This window comes from Ostrea edulis, chromosome 6, assembly GCF_947568905.1.
Source record: "Ostrea edulis chromosome 6, xbOstEdul1.1, whole genome shotgun sequence".
NCBI lineage: Eukaryota > Metazoa > Mollusca > Bivalvia > Ostreida > Ostreidae > Ostrea > Ostrea edulis.
This window is the reverse complement of record NC_079169.1, coordinates 66,444,449-66,461,464: the sequence shown is the minus strand read 5'-3', so window position 1 is coordinate 66,461,464 and position 17,016 is coordinate 66,444,449. Positions and strand designations below refer to the sequence as shown.

The 17,016-nt window shown below is 34.5% G+C and overlaps 1 protein-coding gene across 1 annotated transcript in view; it reads right to left on the bottom strand.

The window, feature by feature from the left end:
- LOC125646585 (endoplasmic reticulum junction formation protein lunapark-B-like) overlaps positions 1–14,950 on the bottom strand; it is a 29,670-nt gene extending 14,720 nt beyond the window's left edge. Inside the window, exons 1-4 of the mRNA XM_048872969.2 lie at positions 14,801–14,950; positions 8,542–8,583; positions 2,301–2,488; positions 478–536 (exon numbers count right to left, since the gene is read on the bottom strand). Coding sequence (XP_048728926.2) covers positions 478–536; positions 2,301–2,488; positions 8,542–8,583; positions 14,801–14,827 — 316 coding nt within the window. The 5' untranslated portion in view covers positions 14,828–14,950. The remainder of the gene's footprint in view (positions 1–477; positions 537–2,300; positions 2,489–8,541; positions 8,584–14,800) is intronic.
- Positions 14,951–17,016: the final 2,066 nt, after the last annotated feature.

The window sequence follows — 17,016 nt, the reverse complement described above, 5'->3', positions numbered from 1 at the left end:
TCTAGAACTTTTTCATGAAGTTATATTCCTATAAACCAGATCTATATCAAAAGCGAAACTATGTTTCGTTTCATAATCAACTCCTGAATACAATAAATTTTGTCTATACATTACCCATATCATAATACAGGTTGTGATCATTTTTTTTTTAACTGTATATTAAGTGTATAAATTTATCGTTCAACTAATAGCTACTATATCTTTGTGTATTTACTATGTTGTTGTTTTGACGATTAAAAAAAAATCAATGACCTGAGTGGATTATAAAGGAAAGGGTAACAAAAACTCATTTAGAATTCAATATAAAAAAAATGTCAAAATTTCACTGGACAATATCTCAACACTAAGTACTAAATAACCACCCTCCTATTCCAATTTTCTAAGCGCCCTGGTCACTTGGTAGGATGAATATGGTAAGTTAACATTGCTAGTGCCAATATAGAAACGTTAAATTGTTTGTCAAATGATATGACTTACCATTTTTAGCTATCCGTTTAACGAAGAACCAGTACAGGAATTTCCTTATTAACCAAACTCTGACAAAAGAAAACAAAACTGAGCAAATACCCACAAGTTTTCCATCTAATCTTCTTGTAGCTAAAGTAAGCATACATTTATTTTAAAACACACACACACTTCATACACTTTTACACTGTGGTTAGATATTTTCACTATAGATACACATATCATAACAAGCAAATTTGGTGAAAATATCTAGTTGATTTGTATCATTTTTAACAAGAGGCCCATGGGCCACATCGCTCACCTGAGTCACCTTGGCCCATATTTAAAGATGTTCCCTACATATTTGCATGTCTAACTTTGATCTCTGTTGTGGCCCCAACCTACCCCGGGGGCCACGAGTTTTACAAACTTGATACAAACTTGAATCTGCACTATGTCAGGAAGCTTTCATGTAATCTAAACTTTTATGGCTCGGTGGTTGTTGAGAATAAGATTTCAAAAAGATTTTCCCTATACATTTCTATATAAAACTTTGATCCCCTATTGTGACCCAATCCTACACCCAGGGGCCATGATCTGAACAAACTTGAATTTACTTTATAGCAGGCTTTCAGGTAAATCTCCACTCTTATGGCCTAGTGGTTCTTGAAAAGAAGACTTTTAAAGATTTTCCCCATATATTTGCATGTAAAACTTTGATCCCCTATTGTGGCCCCATCCTACCCCTGGGGTCTTGATTTTAACAAACTTGAATCTCCAATATGTGAACAAGCTTTCATGTAAATTTCAGCTTTTCTGGCCCAGTGGTTCTTGAAAAGAAGATACTTAAATGACCCCACCTTATTTTGTTTTGTGATTATCTCCCCTTTGGAGGGGAATGGCCCTTCGTTTGAACAAAATTGAATCCCCTAAACCCAAGGATGATTTGTACCAAGTTTGGTTGAAATTGGCCCATTTAGTTCTGGAGAAGATGATTTTCCTATATAGATATATCAGCACATAAAACTTTGATCCCCTATTGTAGCCCCACCCTAACCCTGGTGGCCATGATCTGAAAAAACTTGAATATACTTTATACCAGGAAGCTTACAGGTAAATCTCCACTCTAATGGACTTCTGGTTCTTGAGAAGAAGACTTTTAAAGATTTTCCCTGTATATTTGCATGTAAAAATTTAAACCCCTATTGTGGCCCCATCCTCCCCCGGGGTCATGATTTTAACAAACATGAATCACCACTATGTCAAGAACCTTTCATGTAAATTTTAGCTTTTCTGGCCCAGTGGTTCTTGAGAAAAAGATTTTTAAATGACCCCACCCTATTTTTGCATTTTTGGGATTATCTCCCATTTGAAGACACTTCAATCCCCTTCACCCAAGGTTGATTTGTACGAAGTTTGGTTGAAATTGGTCCAGTGGTTCTGGAAAAGAAGTCGAAAGTATGAAAAGTTTACAGACAGACGACAGACAACCCATGATCAGAAAAGCTCACTTGAGTATTCTGCTCAGGTGAGCTAAAAAGTGGTGGCGGTGTTGGGCAATTATTTACAAATTTTCTTCTTGTAAAGTTTTGGTGCTAAAATTGAGATTCAAAGGTCAAGGTCACCTTCTCTCATACGATAACAAATCGTCTCTGGTATTTCTAATCTTGTTATTTCAAAAGTGATAGGTTATCTCTCTGTGATAGAGACATTTCAAAAGAAATTCTATTGTTGAATCTTCAATAATATTTGAGATGCCATCTGCAAATGAAGAGGTGACCTTAAACCGTTGACTTGAAAACAATTATTATTATTTATCATTCATTATACTGGTATGAAGACTCCTTGGTACTCACAGAATTGGGAAAACTAGTAATGGTGAGGAGTAAATCAGCCGATCCCTCCAGTTGTTTGGAAAGAAATAAAAATAGAAGACTATGGATGCCACAATATACATCAGAATAGAATATAGCATCAGCTTGGTGATAAAACTCTTCTGCTTCTGAAGGTTATCTCGACGGAACTTTTGATGTGTTTCAATTTCCTGTAAAATATTTAACCGTTTTAGACTATCTTTGGAACTTTTGATGTGTTTCAATTTCCTGTAAAATATTAAACCATCTTAGAGACTATCTTTAATAGAAAGATACGACTTATATGATTTCAAGCATTGTTTGAACATCTGCTTATTGGTTGGTTGATGTTTTCTGCCACACTCAACAATTTTTCAGTTATCTGGTGGTGCACAGTTTTTATTGGTGGAAGAGAGAACCTATATACAAGTACCTGGGAAGAGACCACCGACCTTCCGAAAGTAAACTGGGAAACTTTCTTACTTACCGACGCGAGCGGGATTCGAACTCGCGCCGACAGAGGTGAGAGGCCGTGTGATTTTGAGCGCGATGCTCTAACCACTCAGCCACACAAATGTTTTCATGAGTTTTTTCAAAGAGTCAATATCAAAACAATGCATCCGTAAGTGTTAAGCAAATGTATAATGCAGACTCTTATTATTATGCCTAATGCTCAAGGTTTTAGGGATTACTTATATGTTTAACAATATATGTCAAAGGCTATAGAGATATCTCTACGCATTTGGATTTCATGATGACTCTGTGAAAGATACTTTTGAGAACATTAAATCAGGGCTTGAAATTAACTTTTTATGTCACCAGTCCAGCTGGGCTCATGGGGTTTAATTTTAACCAGTCTGCAGAAAAATTTACCAGTCCACCAGGGTTTTCCAGAAATAATTCAAAGATATTTCGTTTGTTATTGAAATAAAATAATAGGATTTAACTTGATATGCCTTGCACAATATTGCAACACTGATCAGGTTTGTCTGATGTCTACAGAGGAATGCCAAAGGCGTGTTCAAGATTCGATGAGTAAGTTTTCCAAAATGACATTTTGGAAAATTGACCAGTCCCATCAGACAAACTAAAACAAACGTCAGTCAGTCTGCCAGACTTTTAACCAGTCATGGATTGACGGGCATATGTTAATTTCGAGCCCTGATTTAATGTTCTCAAGAGTATCTTTCACAGAGTCATTATTTAAACCCAGACACCGTCTAAAGATTCAGTAAATGTCAAATGCGTAATGATATCTGTATAGCCTTTGACACAACTTTTTAATGCACAATATCAGAAGAAAATTTTAATATCCTACTGTCTGACCATGAAGGTTAATTTAAACAAACCTGATGAAAAAAATCTGGTAGTTATGATCATCTGGAGTAATGGTTTAGCATGATCACAATATGTGCACTTAAATCTTAAAGCCTTGTCACATTTCTACAATGTGCATCATTTCTAATCCAACGACATCCTTTGGAAAATGCCTGATTAGCACAACACCATATGTATTCACAACACTGCACAATGCTGTACATGTGTATTCACAACACTGCACAATGCTGTACATGTGTATTCACAACACGATACAATGCTGTACATGTGTATTGATAGCACTGCACAATGCTGTACTTGTGTATTCACAACACGATACAATGCTGTACATGTGTATTCACAACACTGCACAATGCTGTACATGTGTATTCACAACACGATACAATGCTGTACATGTGTATTCACAACACTGCACAATGCTGTACATGTGTATTCACAACACGATACAATGCTGTACATGTGTATTGATAGCACTGCACAATGCTGTACTTGTGTATTCACAACACGATACAATGCTGTACATGTGTATTCACAACACGATACAATGCTGTACATGTGTATTCACAACACTGCACAATGCTGTACATGTGTATTCACAACACGATACAATGCTGTACATGTGTATTCACAACACTGCACAATGCTGTACATGTGTATTCACAACACGATACAATGCTGTACATGTGTATTCACAACACTGCACAATGCTGTACATGTGTATTCACAACACGATACAATACTGTACATGTGTATTCACAACACGATACAATGCTGTACATGTGTATTCACAACACTGCACAATACTGTACATGTGTATTCACAACACGATACAATGCTGTACATGTGTATTCACAACACTGCACAATGCTGTACATGTGTATTGATAGCACTGCACAATGATGCATGTGTATTTATAGCATTACAAATGGTTGTGGAAACTCAACTTGTTAGAGCATTCACTTGGTAACCTGGGGGTCATGAGTTTGAGCCCTGCTAATGCCATATCACACCGAAAGTAAAAGTAGATAGTCACTGCCTCTTTGCCAAATGCTCACAATTTTGAAGCAAGAAATGCAGTTCTTTTGGATGTCACCTTAAATTTGGAGCCCCCTTGTCACATCAGGCGTTGGCATATTAAAGAACCCTACTACTATGGTCCCGAGTGCCAAACTTGTGGTACTTCACCTACAGCTGGTGAAATCCCAAAATGAGCAAGAAATACCAATACAGAAAACAAAGCAAATGAACAAAATCATAGCATAACACAATGCTGTAAGAGTGAATTCATAGAATGACGCGATGCTGTATATGTGTGTACTCACAAGATGCAAATTACAACATCAAACTCATCCCAGGTTAGTGTCTGAACGTAATAAGTCTGTATAAAGCTGCTGAACAAATTACAACCACAGAAAACATCACCAAAGGTACTACTAGCATCATTACAGATATCAGCCATTAGATCACCAAGGACATACATCCCAACACAGATCAAAATCTTTCTCTAGTCTCATGCTTTGTTATTTATAATAGAACAAATTCTCTGTTTCTTCTCTTTTCTCTTGGTCTTTAATACTTACAGAGTATGCTTTTAAAATTAATCAACAAATCTTCAAAATGTACATCATATAAAAATTAACAATATAGAAAGATACAACATAAACAAGATTGTTTGTACAAAACTGTACTTCCTACTTAGGCAATGTGTACAGGAACTTCATCTTTATCTAGTGATCTAGGAGAATGAGTAAAACGTTAGGTTTTTTTATATTTCAAGGTGTGAACAACATAAGTAGACAGAAAATCAGAAGGACACAGGACTGATGTTGTTCCGTACTACTGTAGATTCCTTATTTTACATGAGTACTTATCGCGAAATGGTTCATGGATGTCAAATAGCGAGAAAATAAATTCGCAAGTTGATCAAGTGTTTTTGCATGTATTTTAGTGATATAAAAATAAAAGCAAGAAATATTTTTTCGTGAGTGATGTTTCTCCTGAAATTATGCGATAATAAATTCCTCGCATATATTCAGGAATTTACAGTATATGTACGAGTGAACTTGTATTATGCAGTAAAAAGTACATCCTCCATTTCTTTGTGGGTGTGACAGGGTGTAAAATAAGAAAAAAATCTGGACAAGAGTTTCTTTTTTAATATTTCGCATCTACAGATTTCCTTTTTACCCTTATCCATATCAACATTCAACAAAATTTATCAACTGTTTATCCACACTGTCAAGGAAATTATCACTATGGCATACTTAGTATCCCATTCTATTCCCCATCCTGGGGTCCGTGTTTGCCCGACTCTCTATTTTGTATTCCTTATAGGAGTTACGAGATTGATCACTTGTTCGTTATCTTCTCCTTTTCACTTAGTAGTCCATACCAACAAGGCTAAAGACATCAGAAGATGGGCTGTCCTAATTCAATTCTATTCTTATCAAGTCCTCCCTATATAGATCACATGAAATTGTCTGACATGTCACAGTAAACTTTGGCAAACACAGAAATTATGAAAGCTTTCATTTGCTTACCTTGATACATGTTTCTCAGTTAAATTCATGTAAGAGTTAGAATGACAAGGCATACCATATAAGCAGAATTTTTAGCAAGGATTTAATTTTCACATTATTAACGAAAGTGATGAGATCGCTATCAATTCATTTCATATCGGAGGCAATAGTTACATGCATCTTTCCTGGAATTATAAAGTCACTAAAAGAACAAGGTACGATTGTATACATAAAAAGGCCCAAAAAATTTCTCTCTATAAAATGTGTCTGGAATTAACCTTAATCAGCATTTTAATGCCTCGTTCACACGAAGAATTTAATTCGCATTAAACGTAAATTAATGCGAAATAAATCTGAACCGCGTTCACACGGAGATTTTAATGCGCATTAGTTTACTTCGAATTAAAATTGACGTCGCGATTTAATGCGAATTAAATTTACTTCGCATTAGCTCCGTGTGAACGCTAAGCGAAGCTAATTCGAATTAAATGTAGACGCATGCGTAATGGCCAATTTGGGTCACATGCATCATACCCATGGTCAGCTAAATATATTAATGTTAGTTTTGTACGAAAAACTAAGCAAAATGATAATAATCACTAAAAACATGTACAAACAGCATGTCATTAGGTAATGTCAGACGTAAATCTGTGCTCTGCATAGGCATACTGAGTAATACATGTGGAAGGAATTGTTTTTAAATACGACAACAATGTTTTAAAATAGTGATAATATGATTTTCTTTTTTACATTTTTTAAAAACAAATGTGCCACTCATTGTTAATTTGTATACCATACGACGTCATAGTAGACTTATAATACGTATTAGTAATTAAAAATTACGTCACAACAGTAGTCAGCGGAATGGTGAAAAAGACGTTCCGAAGTTTTAAAATTGGGCCCATGAAGAAACAATATATTGTCTAGATTGAATGCTGGTTGTCAGAGGAAATAACACGTAATTTCTTGGGAACATATCAATAAACACGACAAAAAACTCCTTATGTGTAGATCAGCATGTAAATTGTAAACATGTAGTATACTACATGTAGGCCTATATAGCGTTTTGAACAAAGAATTCTGCATCTACACAATATTCATTAAAATATCTATAAAAATAATTTTCAATAACATAGTCTATTCTATTATTTCGCGCACCCTTTAATAGAGATGCATACGAATTTAATGCGCATTAGTTTACTTCGCATTAAATATTACCGCCGTGTGAACGCTATTTAATTCGAATTAATTTAATGCGCATTATTTTACTTCGCATCAAATTTGATGCGAAGTAGAATTTAATGCGCATCCGTGTGAACGAGGCATAAGAAAGTAAAATATATGCCAGGTATACTGTGTCAACAAAATCAGAATGATATTCCTAAATGGATAGCATTATGACATCATGAATAAGACATTTCCCGCCTTTTTCTCAAAATAAGCCTGAAAACTGTAAAATTTCATATAGATTATTGCTCAGGAAAAGATGTGCGCATTTGTCGAGCAAAATGAAAATGATATATATTGTGTATTATTTTAAGATGAAAAACATGCTTGAATATGAATTTGCTCGACGCATGCGCTGTATGTTTTCTGAAAGGAAAACCACCTGAATTTGTGGATATTTTCATCCAAAATGGCATTTTTTGCAATTTTATGCTCTCTTCATATGACACAAATCATTTTGCTGATCAAACTGAATTTTGGGTTTGCTAATCGATTCCTTATTTGAATGCCAGGGTTTGAGCTCCAAGTGAAATCATCGATATTTTGGGCCAGATGACTTTAGAAACTGTACCTACTTCTTAGCTCTTGCTAAGTATATAAATATACCAATTTTAATGGACAAATCGCTAAGTTTGTGTCTCACTAATAATTCCACTATACGGTATGTATCAGACATAGATTGATTGATTATTGTTTTACGTCCCTCTCGAGAATATTTCACTCATATGGAGACATCACCAATGCCGGTGAAGGACTGCAAAATTTAGGCCTATGCTCGACACTTACGACCTTTGAGCAGGGAGGGATCTTTATCGTGCCACACCTGCTGTGACACAGGGCCTCGGTTTTTATGGTCTCATCCGAAGGACAGCCTCATTTAGTCACCTCTTACGACAAGCAAGGGGTCAAAGGACCTATTCTAACCCGGGTCCCCACGGGAAGACAGAGACAGAATGTTCCAATTCAGAGATAGAATGTTCCAATTCAATATGCCATGGGACTTGTACATACAACACTGTACTTTGGGAATAATTTCATGAACTTGTATGCATCTCTTTTCACAGTTTTTGCACACTCGTTGTGTGGCCATATTTTACAGAACAGCAGACATTTGTGTCATAAAATATTCTTAAGACATCCAATTTTATAGAATCACTTACCTTCTCTAAACCCTCTAAAACTTCATATGTTGTTGGCTTCTTCTGCAAAGAAAAATTTCCTTTTCAGACAATATATATAATATCATTCGATGTATATATATTTTCCCCCAACACTGCACAACTTTTGGTACAGAATCACAGTGTACTATGGTGAAACTTGGAATAAAATGCGAGTGGGGTTTTATTATACCTCATACAATACATGCATATTGCAGTTCATGAAAGAATTGATATGATTGTTGATCCCTTTTGATTCTTCAGTGAACACAATAATGATAAAAGTAGTAATAGGGCTAAAACAATATGCCACCCTCGCGATACGATACATATTGCAATTACTTATTCCACGATTCAATATTTTCAGTACGATACATTCTATAGAAGAAACCAATCATAACTTTGAAGAAATTTTTTATTACGAATTCAAGTAATTCAGTCACAATTCAAGTAAACTGTTTCCAAACCGCTGAACGGTAAGATGCCTGTTGGCTCTGTAGTTTAAACCGATTAAGTGCATTATTGTTTTTGTCAGACTCGAGGATAACAACAGTTTGACCGTTATCGGATGCCATTTTGTCCCTTGTGCATGTAATAATCATAAGTACAGGTCAAGCCCCATGTACTTTAACAAACCCGATTTTAATCCACAAATCAAACCGAAAATCAGGACAATGAATTGAAAATTGAATAGAGTATTTATATTGAACAGTATTAATATTTCGTTGAATTGTTTCAGCCCCAAGTAGTAACACATTTAAACAATTTTAACACATTTAAAAAAAAAAGTTCATGTAAACACTCAAAATTGTTTTAAAAGGTTATTACCTCCCTTCCTTTGTGTAGGACAGAGTTTAGAGACTGTGCAACCTGACCTGCCGTAACATACCCCCACAGAAAATATCTGTCAGTATGACAAGGTCTCAGTAAATGTCAAGGAAAACAATTAGGATTAGAAACTGTGTAAAAATACACTGACTACGAAGAGAGATTGAGTAGTTTAGAGGTGACAATACAACACTAATACAGGTACTGGGTTCAATTCCCAGACCAGCCGAGATTATTCTCCTACTCTAGCACGATTTGTTCAAACTTTAGTGAACAGACACATCCTCTCTGTATAACTCTATGTCACTGAACAGTCAATATACAAACTGTTTCCCCTAGCGAACTGGAAAACTGACTCATTCAGGAAAGACCCTGAAGAGAATTACATGTACTGTACAAGTGCTGATGATACAGAATTAATTAAGTATTCTATTACATATTATGTATTATATATATAATGACAGAGGGGAGTGATTATATGCTTTTCCCAGGTCTATATTCCCTTGTTCTACTGTGGGACGATCCAATCAACTAATACAAAATCTCTATGTGCAGTAAATTTAAGGGGAAAGTCCACTGTAACCGTGACTCTGCTTATGACCACAAAAATCTATCTATCACATCTTAGGTGTCTTCCTCAATTTCTCTATAAAATACGATTTTTTTTTTGGTTGAAAATTGTTCAAGACAAACACACCAACACAGAGATACCCACAAGTACTGTATAGGTGTCTTCCTTTATCAAATTACTAACCCTTCTATAAAATATGAAAGCCGTTTGTTGAAAACTTTCCTAAATACTGAGTCACAATGAAAGTGTATTACACTTGGATAGAAGGTGTGCTGTGACCTTGACCTTGTGACCAGAAAGTCTACTAGTGTCTTTCCCCATCCATCAACTACCTTTGTTTATAGTGAATTTTTTCTCTCAACTTGTAAGGTGTCACAGTGAAAGTATAGTAACGTTAAAGATTGAGGATTTACAGTGACCTTGACCTTTAATAAATATCATGACTCCAAAATCTATACTTTTATGACTTTTTCATAAAATGATACTATGATTGCAAAGTGTTACAGCAAGAAGGCCTACTGAGCAACAAATCAGAACTCTTCACTTAAATCTGCAACCAGAGGACATTCATCTCTAGCATATTGTATAAGTTTATCAAGTTTCAGTGAAATGATATGGCCAGACAGTGAAACCCTTAAGGAAATGGCATCCAATAGACAATAAACAGGTACACAACTACAGATCTTATTCCGATTTCATTACGTAATGCTGCTGATGTGGATTATTTCACCAAACATTTAACAGACATTTGAGATATCAGGAATTTGTTGGATTCCATAAGGCGATTGACTTCTGCAGCTTGTGAATTTGTTAGACAGGGAAAGCATGTGGCAGCATACTCGGGGCTGGGGTTCCTTTCGATCCTGTACCAGGTGTGGAGGAAACATACAAAGGGACATTATAATTAGAACTAATGAACTGAATGCTAGATACACGTTAACACGAGGTCCACAGGCCTTATTGGTCACCTGAGTATCAATAGCCCCAAGGGCTGTGAAATCTATATTAAAAAAAAAAATTCTGTTCTGCATATCGAAGGTAAATTCAAATATTCAGCAGCAGTATTAAACAAGATGCATTCCTTTTAACACATATTCCCCTGAAAGTGACCATACTGATGAAAGATGCCATATTTACACTATATGACCATTTTGGAACTACCAAAGAGCCAGAACCCCAGGGTTGTGAAATTCCCAATTTTGGTACATCCCTTTCTGCTCTTCCCTAATAAGCATTTATAGTGTTAAATCTAAAGCAAACTAGCATGGCGCCATGACATGCCCTTTTTGGCAGCCATGCCCTTTTTAATTGCACCATGCACTTTTTTCTCTATCAATTTATTTAGAAATATTTGTTAATATTTAATAACAACTGTTCTTTATTTCACAAGGTTGATTGAAAAGTTTAAAATCAAGGAAGCAGGTATTAACTTTTAAAGAGGCTCAATGATTATTCTAATAGTATGATACAATGAAAGTGCCCCGATATTGTCTTGCCACGACGAAAAGTGCCCTTTTGAACATATGATATGCGTGCCCTCTCTGGATCCTAGATTTAACACTACATTTAGTTTTTACATATCATCAGCAAAATTGAAGAAGTCTTTCAAATGATAATTTAATTCCTGGTACCAAATTCCTACTCCTGGGATCACGAAAATTACAATATTAGTAAAGCAAAGATATTTTAAACCTTTGATTTTAAAGGTCAGGGCCATCTTTGGGGAAATGGTGATATTTGGTTCAAATCAAGAAAACATTTATAATTTAAAAGAAAATTATAAAAAGCAAAACTTATTGATTTTATCGACCGATTTAACCAAAATTCAATTTCCTGTTTTTTGTGGTAGAGAAAATTGGACATGTTCCAGTAAAGTCATGACCCAGACAAAGTCTGAGTAAGATGTTATCAAAGGAAATTAGCATCAGTCTCTGATGTAAGTGGTAACTGAATCAACAAAACTTACGGAGGTATGCTACACCAGAAAAATTAAATTTGAAATGGATGAAAAGTGGAGGATATGTACAACAATATTTTGAAATTGAAAACTTTCAAATTTACTTTATTTAGTCAAAGCAATTTGAGAAAAATTTAAAACCCCTCCTGGACTCGAACACACGATCTACAGTTCAGCAGTCGACATGCTAACCTACTTAGCTGCAGAACTGTAGTTCTCTGAAAAAATATTTTGACATAACAGAGAGCTACAGATCCACCCCTTATAAAAACCTCCGATTTACGATGCACAAAAAGCTGCGCACAGTTGAGGCCTTATATTGTTGTATTCTTGTGTTGGTGTCTCATAAATTTAATATCAAAAAATTCTTAAAGCTGTATGGTCCGAATTACAATATTTTTTTCCATCTCGTAAAAACGCTATTAAATCATCGCACGTATGCAGTTATGAGGCTGTACGACCTATCATAAATTATTTCACCTGTTTTAACCCAAATTATTTGATTTTAAATCGATGTTTACAAATAACCACGTCACTCTGCCATTTCAAGTGACAGTTACGTGACCAGTTCAAACTTTCAGATCATCGATGGTCTTATCTGTGTATTTTGTTATAACAGTACCGTACCATAAGTTTAATAGAAATAAAAATATTAAATACCTCTTAGTAATTCGTTGTTTTACGCTCTTTCAGCCTTAAAACTAGACAGTTGCATACGAGTTAATACATCATGTTGGGATTCCCCTGACGCGCGTGGGTCTATTTAAAGACGTCTATTATGGGATGATTTATATATGTACCCACTATATTTACTTTCTAAATAATATTTGCACTGTTTTCTTTTACATGCAGATGTTTTCAAGCATGTAATTAAGGGAAAGCTAATAACTTTATAAAGTAATTAATCTGCTTTAAAGTAATTGTGTACAAAAATAACACATGAACATCGGGTCATAAGCTTTAACATATTGTCCTACTATACTTGTGTCCAAACATACCTTCAAATATTCATTAAAGCCCCATACGACCCGAAAACTCCTAGCTTCAAATGATTTCATTTGTTGATGTAGCCATGTTAGGTAGCCGGTCAATTCTTGTTTTTACTATCCAACTTTAGTATGATAGTATTTTTAATTAAACTTATGCCACATTTTTGTCATATCAACAGATTTATAAAATCCTGAACTTAAATGCAATAAAGCTACGAACATAGGTAAATACCCCCAGTACGATGAATGATGAGTTCCTTCACAAACAATGGAAAAAAACTTTTGATTTGTGATGTTTTGGTTTTTATCATCCTTTGGGAATTTTTAGATGTCATTTTGGGGAAAAACAACCACTTATCAGCATTAGGAATGGAGCCAAATTTCAACTCTCTATAAACACTAAACAAATCTCTGTAAAGGGCTACCTGCTACTTTTAAATTTCAAATTAGTATCAAAAGCATTAAAGAAGATGTTATTTGAATACTTTACACATAAACACTATATATGTATATACCAAGTTAGGCCCCACCCTGAAGCCACATTTTTTATCCCAGTGATCAGAAAAATTCAATTCAATTTTGAGATTTACAAAATTGGTAACGCTTAAACAAGACACTTTAACACATATATGAACAATTATAACCGTTTCACGTGGTGTCCTTCTGTACACTATAGTCAAACACCTCGAGTTCGCGGGGGGGGGGTTCCACTAGAATTTTTTAGATGAAATTTCCAAGAGTTTTGAACATATAGTTTGAATTGGCGCAAACAGTCTTCAAGATTTCAAACCATATGATATTGTAAATAGGTAGTAGATCTCTGGACAACGAGTACACCGCACAAGTGTACCCTATGACCCATGACCCTCACCATGTATGTTGTCTGTTAATTCATTAAATTTTAAATGAAAGAATTCTCAATCTTATTTTTATCATTGCACTTTAAAAAATATTTTAAAAGATTTTCCCTATATTTTGATATAGAGACATGCTTGTTTTCTTAAATTCCTGTAAAACAGCAATCGATTGAAAAATGCTAGTAAAAGCTCAATTTTGCTAGTTAGAAAATAATCCACTAGCTAAAATTTGCTAGTAGTGAAAAAAGTTAATTTCGATCCCTGGTATTACACCCCTCTCTAGACACAACTTGTTTTCCTAATATCTGTTAACATTAAAACTTTCTGATCTGAGCAAACATGTCAAACAAGAAGTAAAATCTTGATTAAAATTGTGACTAAAAATTCATATTTTTTCTAGTTGTAATGAATGTTTGATTAAATCATCAGAATTCAGGAGCACCCACGGGTTTCATCCCTTGAACCCAAAGCAGGGTCACACTAGCCTTCAGACTCTCTAGCTATTAAAATAAGCACATCATTTTATGCCTAGCTACACAAGTCATATAAAATTGAGAACTCTTGACACGTTTATATGTACTTTAAATAGTGCCAATAAAGAATTGTAGAAAGTGAATATTTCTCTATAACAATAAATCATTAGGCTTTACTGGATTCGCCTCTTTGAAAGAGCCACGTAATATAATCTTATCAAGCATCTTAAATATAATAGTTCATGCAGATTCTGAGTAACTTAGAAAATTCTGCAGTTAACTAACATAGGGCCTATAGTTCACTTTCCTTGAATAGACCTCCCATTTATCAGTGTTTATAGTTATCTGGGTCCATTTGGGCGATTCGACAAATCCGTGGGAGGAATATATAAAACAAGTGATATTGACACAATTCCTCTTTCCTACACATTTTCCGATCCATTCCTCTACGTCAAGTAAAAACAGTCAAACTTTTCCAAGACAGATAGGTGGTGGAGAGTACAGTCAGCACATCTGGGGCTAAACTTCGACTACGTAATTAAACAACCAATAAACAAGTAAATGCTTTCATAACAAAAAACACATACTCTGAATCTAGATAAGAGAGAACCCATGTTGAAAAGCGTTGATCAATGCACCACTTTCCGTAAATTTCAAAGAACACGTCAACTGAACGAGTTCACCGCCAACTGGAAGTTGTTCACGCTTCCGACTACAGCGCCCTCTGTAAACAAGGAAGTGAATATATTTGCATTTCTGATTGCATAGTAAAATCTAAATATTCAAATTAGCCACATGTTACAAACAGTCAATGAAATGAATTTCATTCTCTGTAATACATAGAAACTAACTTAGGAATGTCGTGTTTGCATTTAATTAATTCTATGTGAAAAACTGCGGTATTCCAGTTTTCCGCAATACAGCTGTTGATTTTCTATGCCTTACAACGTGGGTTGGTTTTTCTTTCACTAAAAAAGGCCTTGCAAAATGAGCAATTTAACACAGAGATTAAAAAAAAACAACAAAAAAACACCAAAAAAAAAATAAAAAAAAATAAAACCACTCTAGAAATTTAGTTAGAGTGATGATACATAAATACATGTAGCTGGGTTAGCCCATCTTTCGTCGAGAAAAATCATTTTTAAGGAGGATCGATCCTCATATGACTTATCAATATTAATGGTTGAAAGTTGAAAGACTGTTTTAATTTTCACTCAATATAGTTAAATTTGATTAATAACCAAAGAAAATGTGTATGTTGCCGCATTTTTAAAGATGTCAGACACACCAAAACCTGAAGCATATGTTAACATAAGAAAATCACACATTTTCGTTATACAGAATAATTAAGATAGATAAAAACTTGTTGAAATAACAAATTTCAACTGTCAACAGTTTAAAAAATCAGCTAATTCATAAATATGTAGAAAATATTGTGGATATTGGTGACATATTAGACATGCAGTAGAACTCTGAGGAGTTATTGCCTTTGACAACATTTTTAAAAAAAAAAAAAAGGAAAGAAAAGTAAACTAAACAAGTTCTGGAGTAACATATTAAATTCTCGATAAGACCCACGCATGCAACAGAGCGGGAGTTACAGGCTACGTAGCCTTCATCCTGTAGAAGAGGTATGATCAATCAATTAATTGATTAGGGTATTCAATGTATAATGACCATATTTCATATCTAATAAATGGATCGTGGAATATTTGTAATCATGGTATAATTTTGAAGGGTTCATCAAATAAAAATAATCCACCATAGGAATATTCAAAATTTGGTTAACTGCCTGATTTATTTCACCTAGAATTTAACATTGAAGTATTTGGGAAAAGCATGTTTTATTACAATATTTTAAAAACAAATTATGTTTTCATAATTATCTCTTGGTAAAAAGTTACATACACTTTCTTTTCATGAAAATATGAAATAAAATTAATCATTGACCACACACATTTTTAGAAAATTAGATTTTTCTTATTTTTACAAAGGGCAGACAACTCTTCCAAAAGGTCTTAAGTGCAAAAAGGTCAGCTTCTAATCATTTACCAGTCATGTGAATTTCATCATTATTTAACAATAAATTTTTCTGTTGATCTAAATCCTTCAAAATTGTTCATTATCCTTTCATTATACATGGAATGCCTTTTATGATCATCATATTAATGTAACAGGGTTGTAAGTTGATAATGAACAACTCCTGTATGGGTTCAGGGAACTTAATATCACAGTGAAGGATATTTTACATGCACATATTTACAGCCCTGCAATACATGTAAAATAACAATAACATGATATTACAGAGTGCATTAATTAATAATTGACAATATTACTTATACGATTTATGGTTGCAATTTCCATCAAGATAAATGTATTACTGAAATGGCCGAGTTGTTACCATAGGCGTAGCTTGGGTTCGAATATTACCGAGGCAGGGGGTCTGGGGGGCTGTGCCCCCCAGAAGCTATCGACATTTTAACAACGTAAAAGGTGTTTTTTTTTTTTTTTTACCGAGGCAGCTGCCTCGGTTGCCTCAATGGAAGCTACGCCACTGGTTACGATTGGTATTACTTATCTCAAAATCACAATCATGGGAGACAACTCTTAAAGTTACATATACTAGCATGAAAAGATTTTCTCCCATAAATAGTCGTAAAAACACATTATCTAAATCATATATTTATCATTCTATGGGAAGAGGCTTCTGCATACATGTACAGGGTATTTATCTATCTATGTGGATATGTACATGGACTCAAAAGAGAAGGAAAAGTCTTTGTTGAAGGTCTTAGTCAATGTT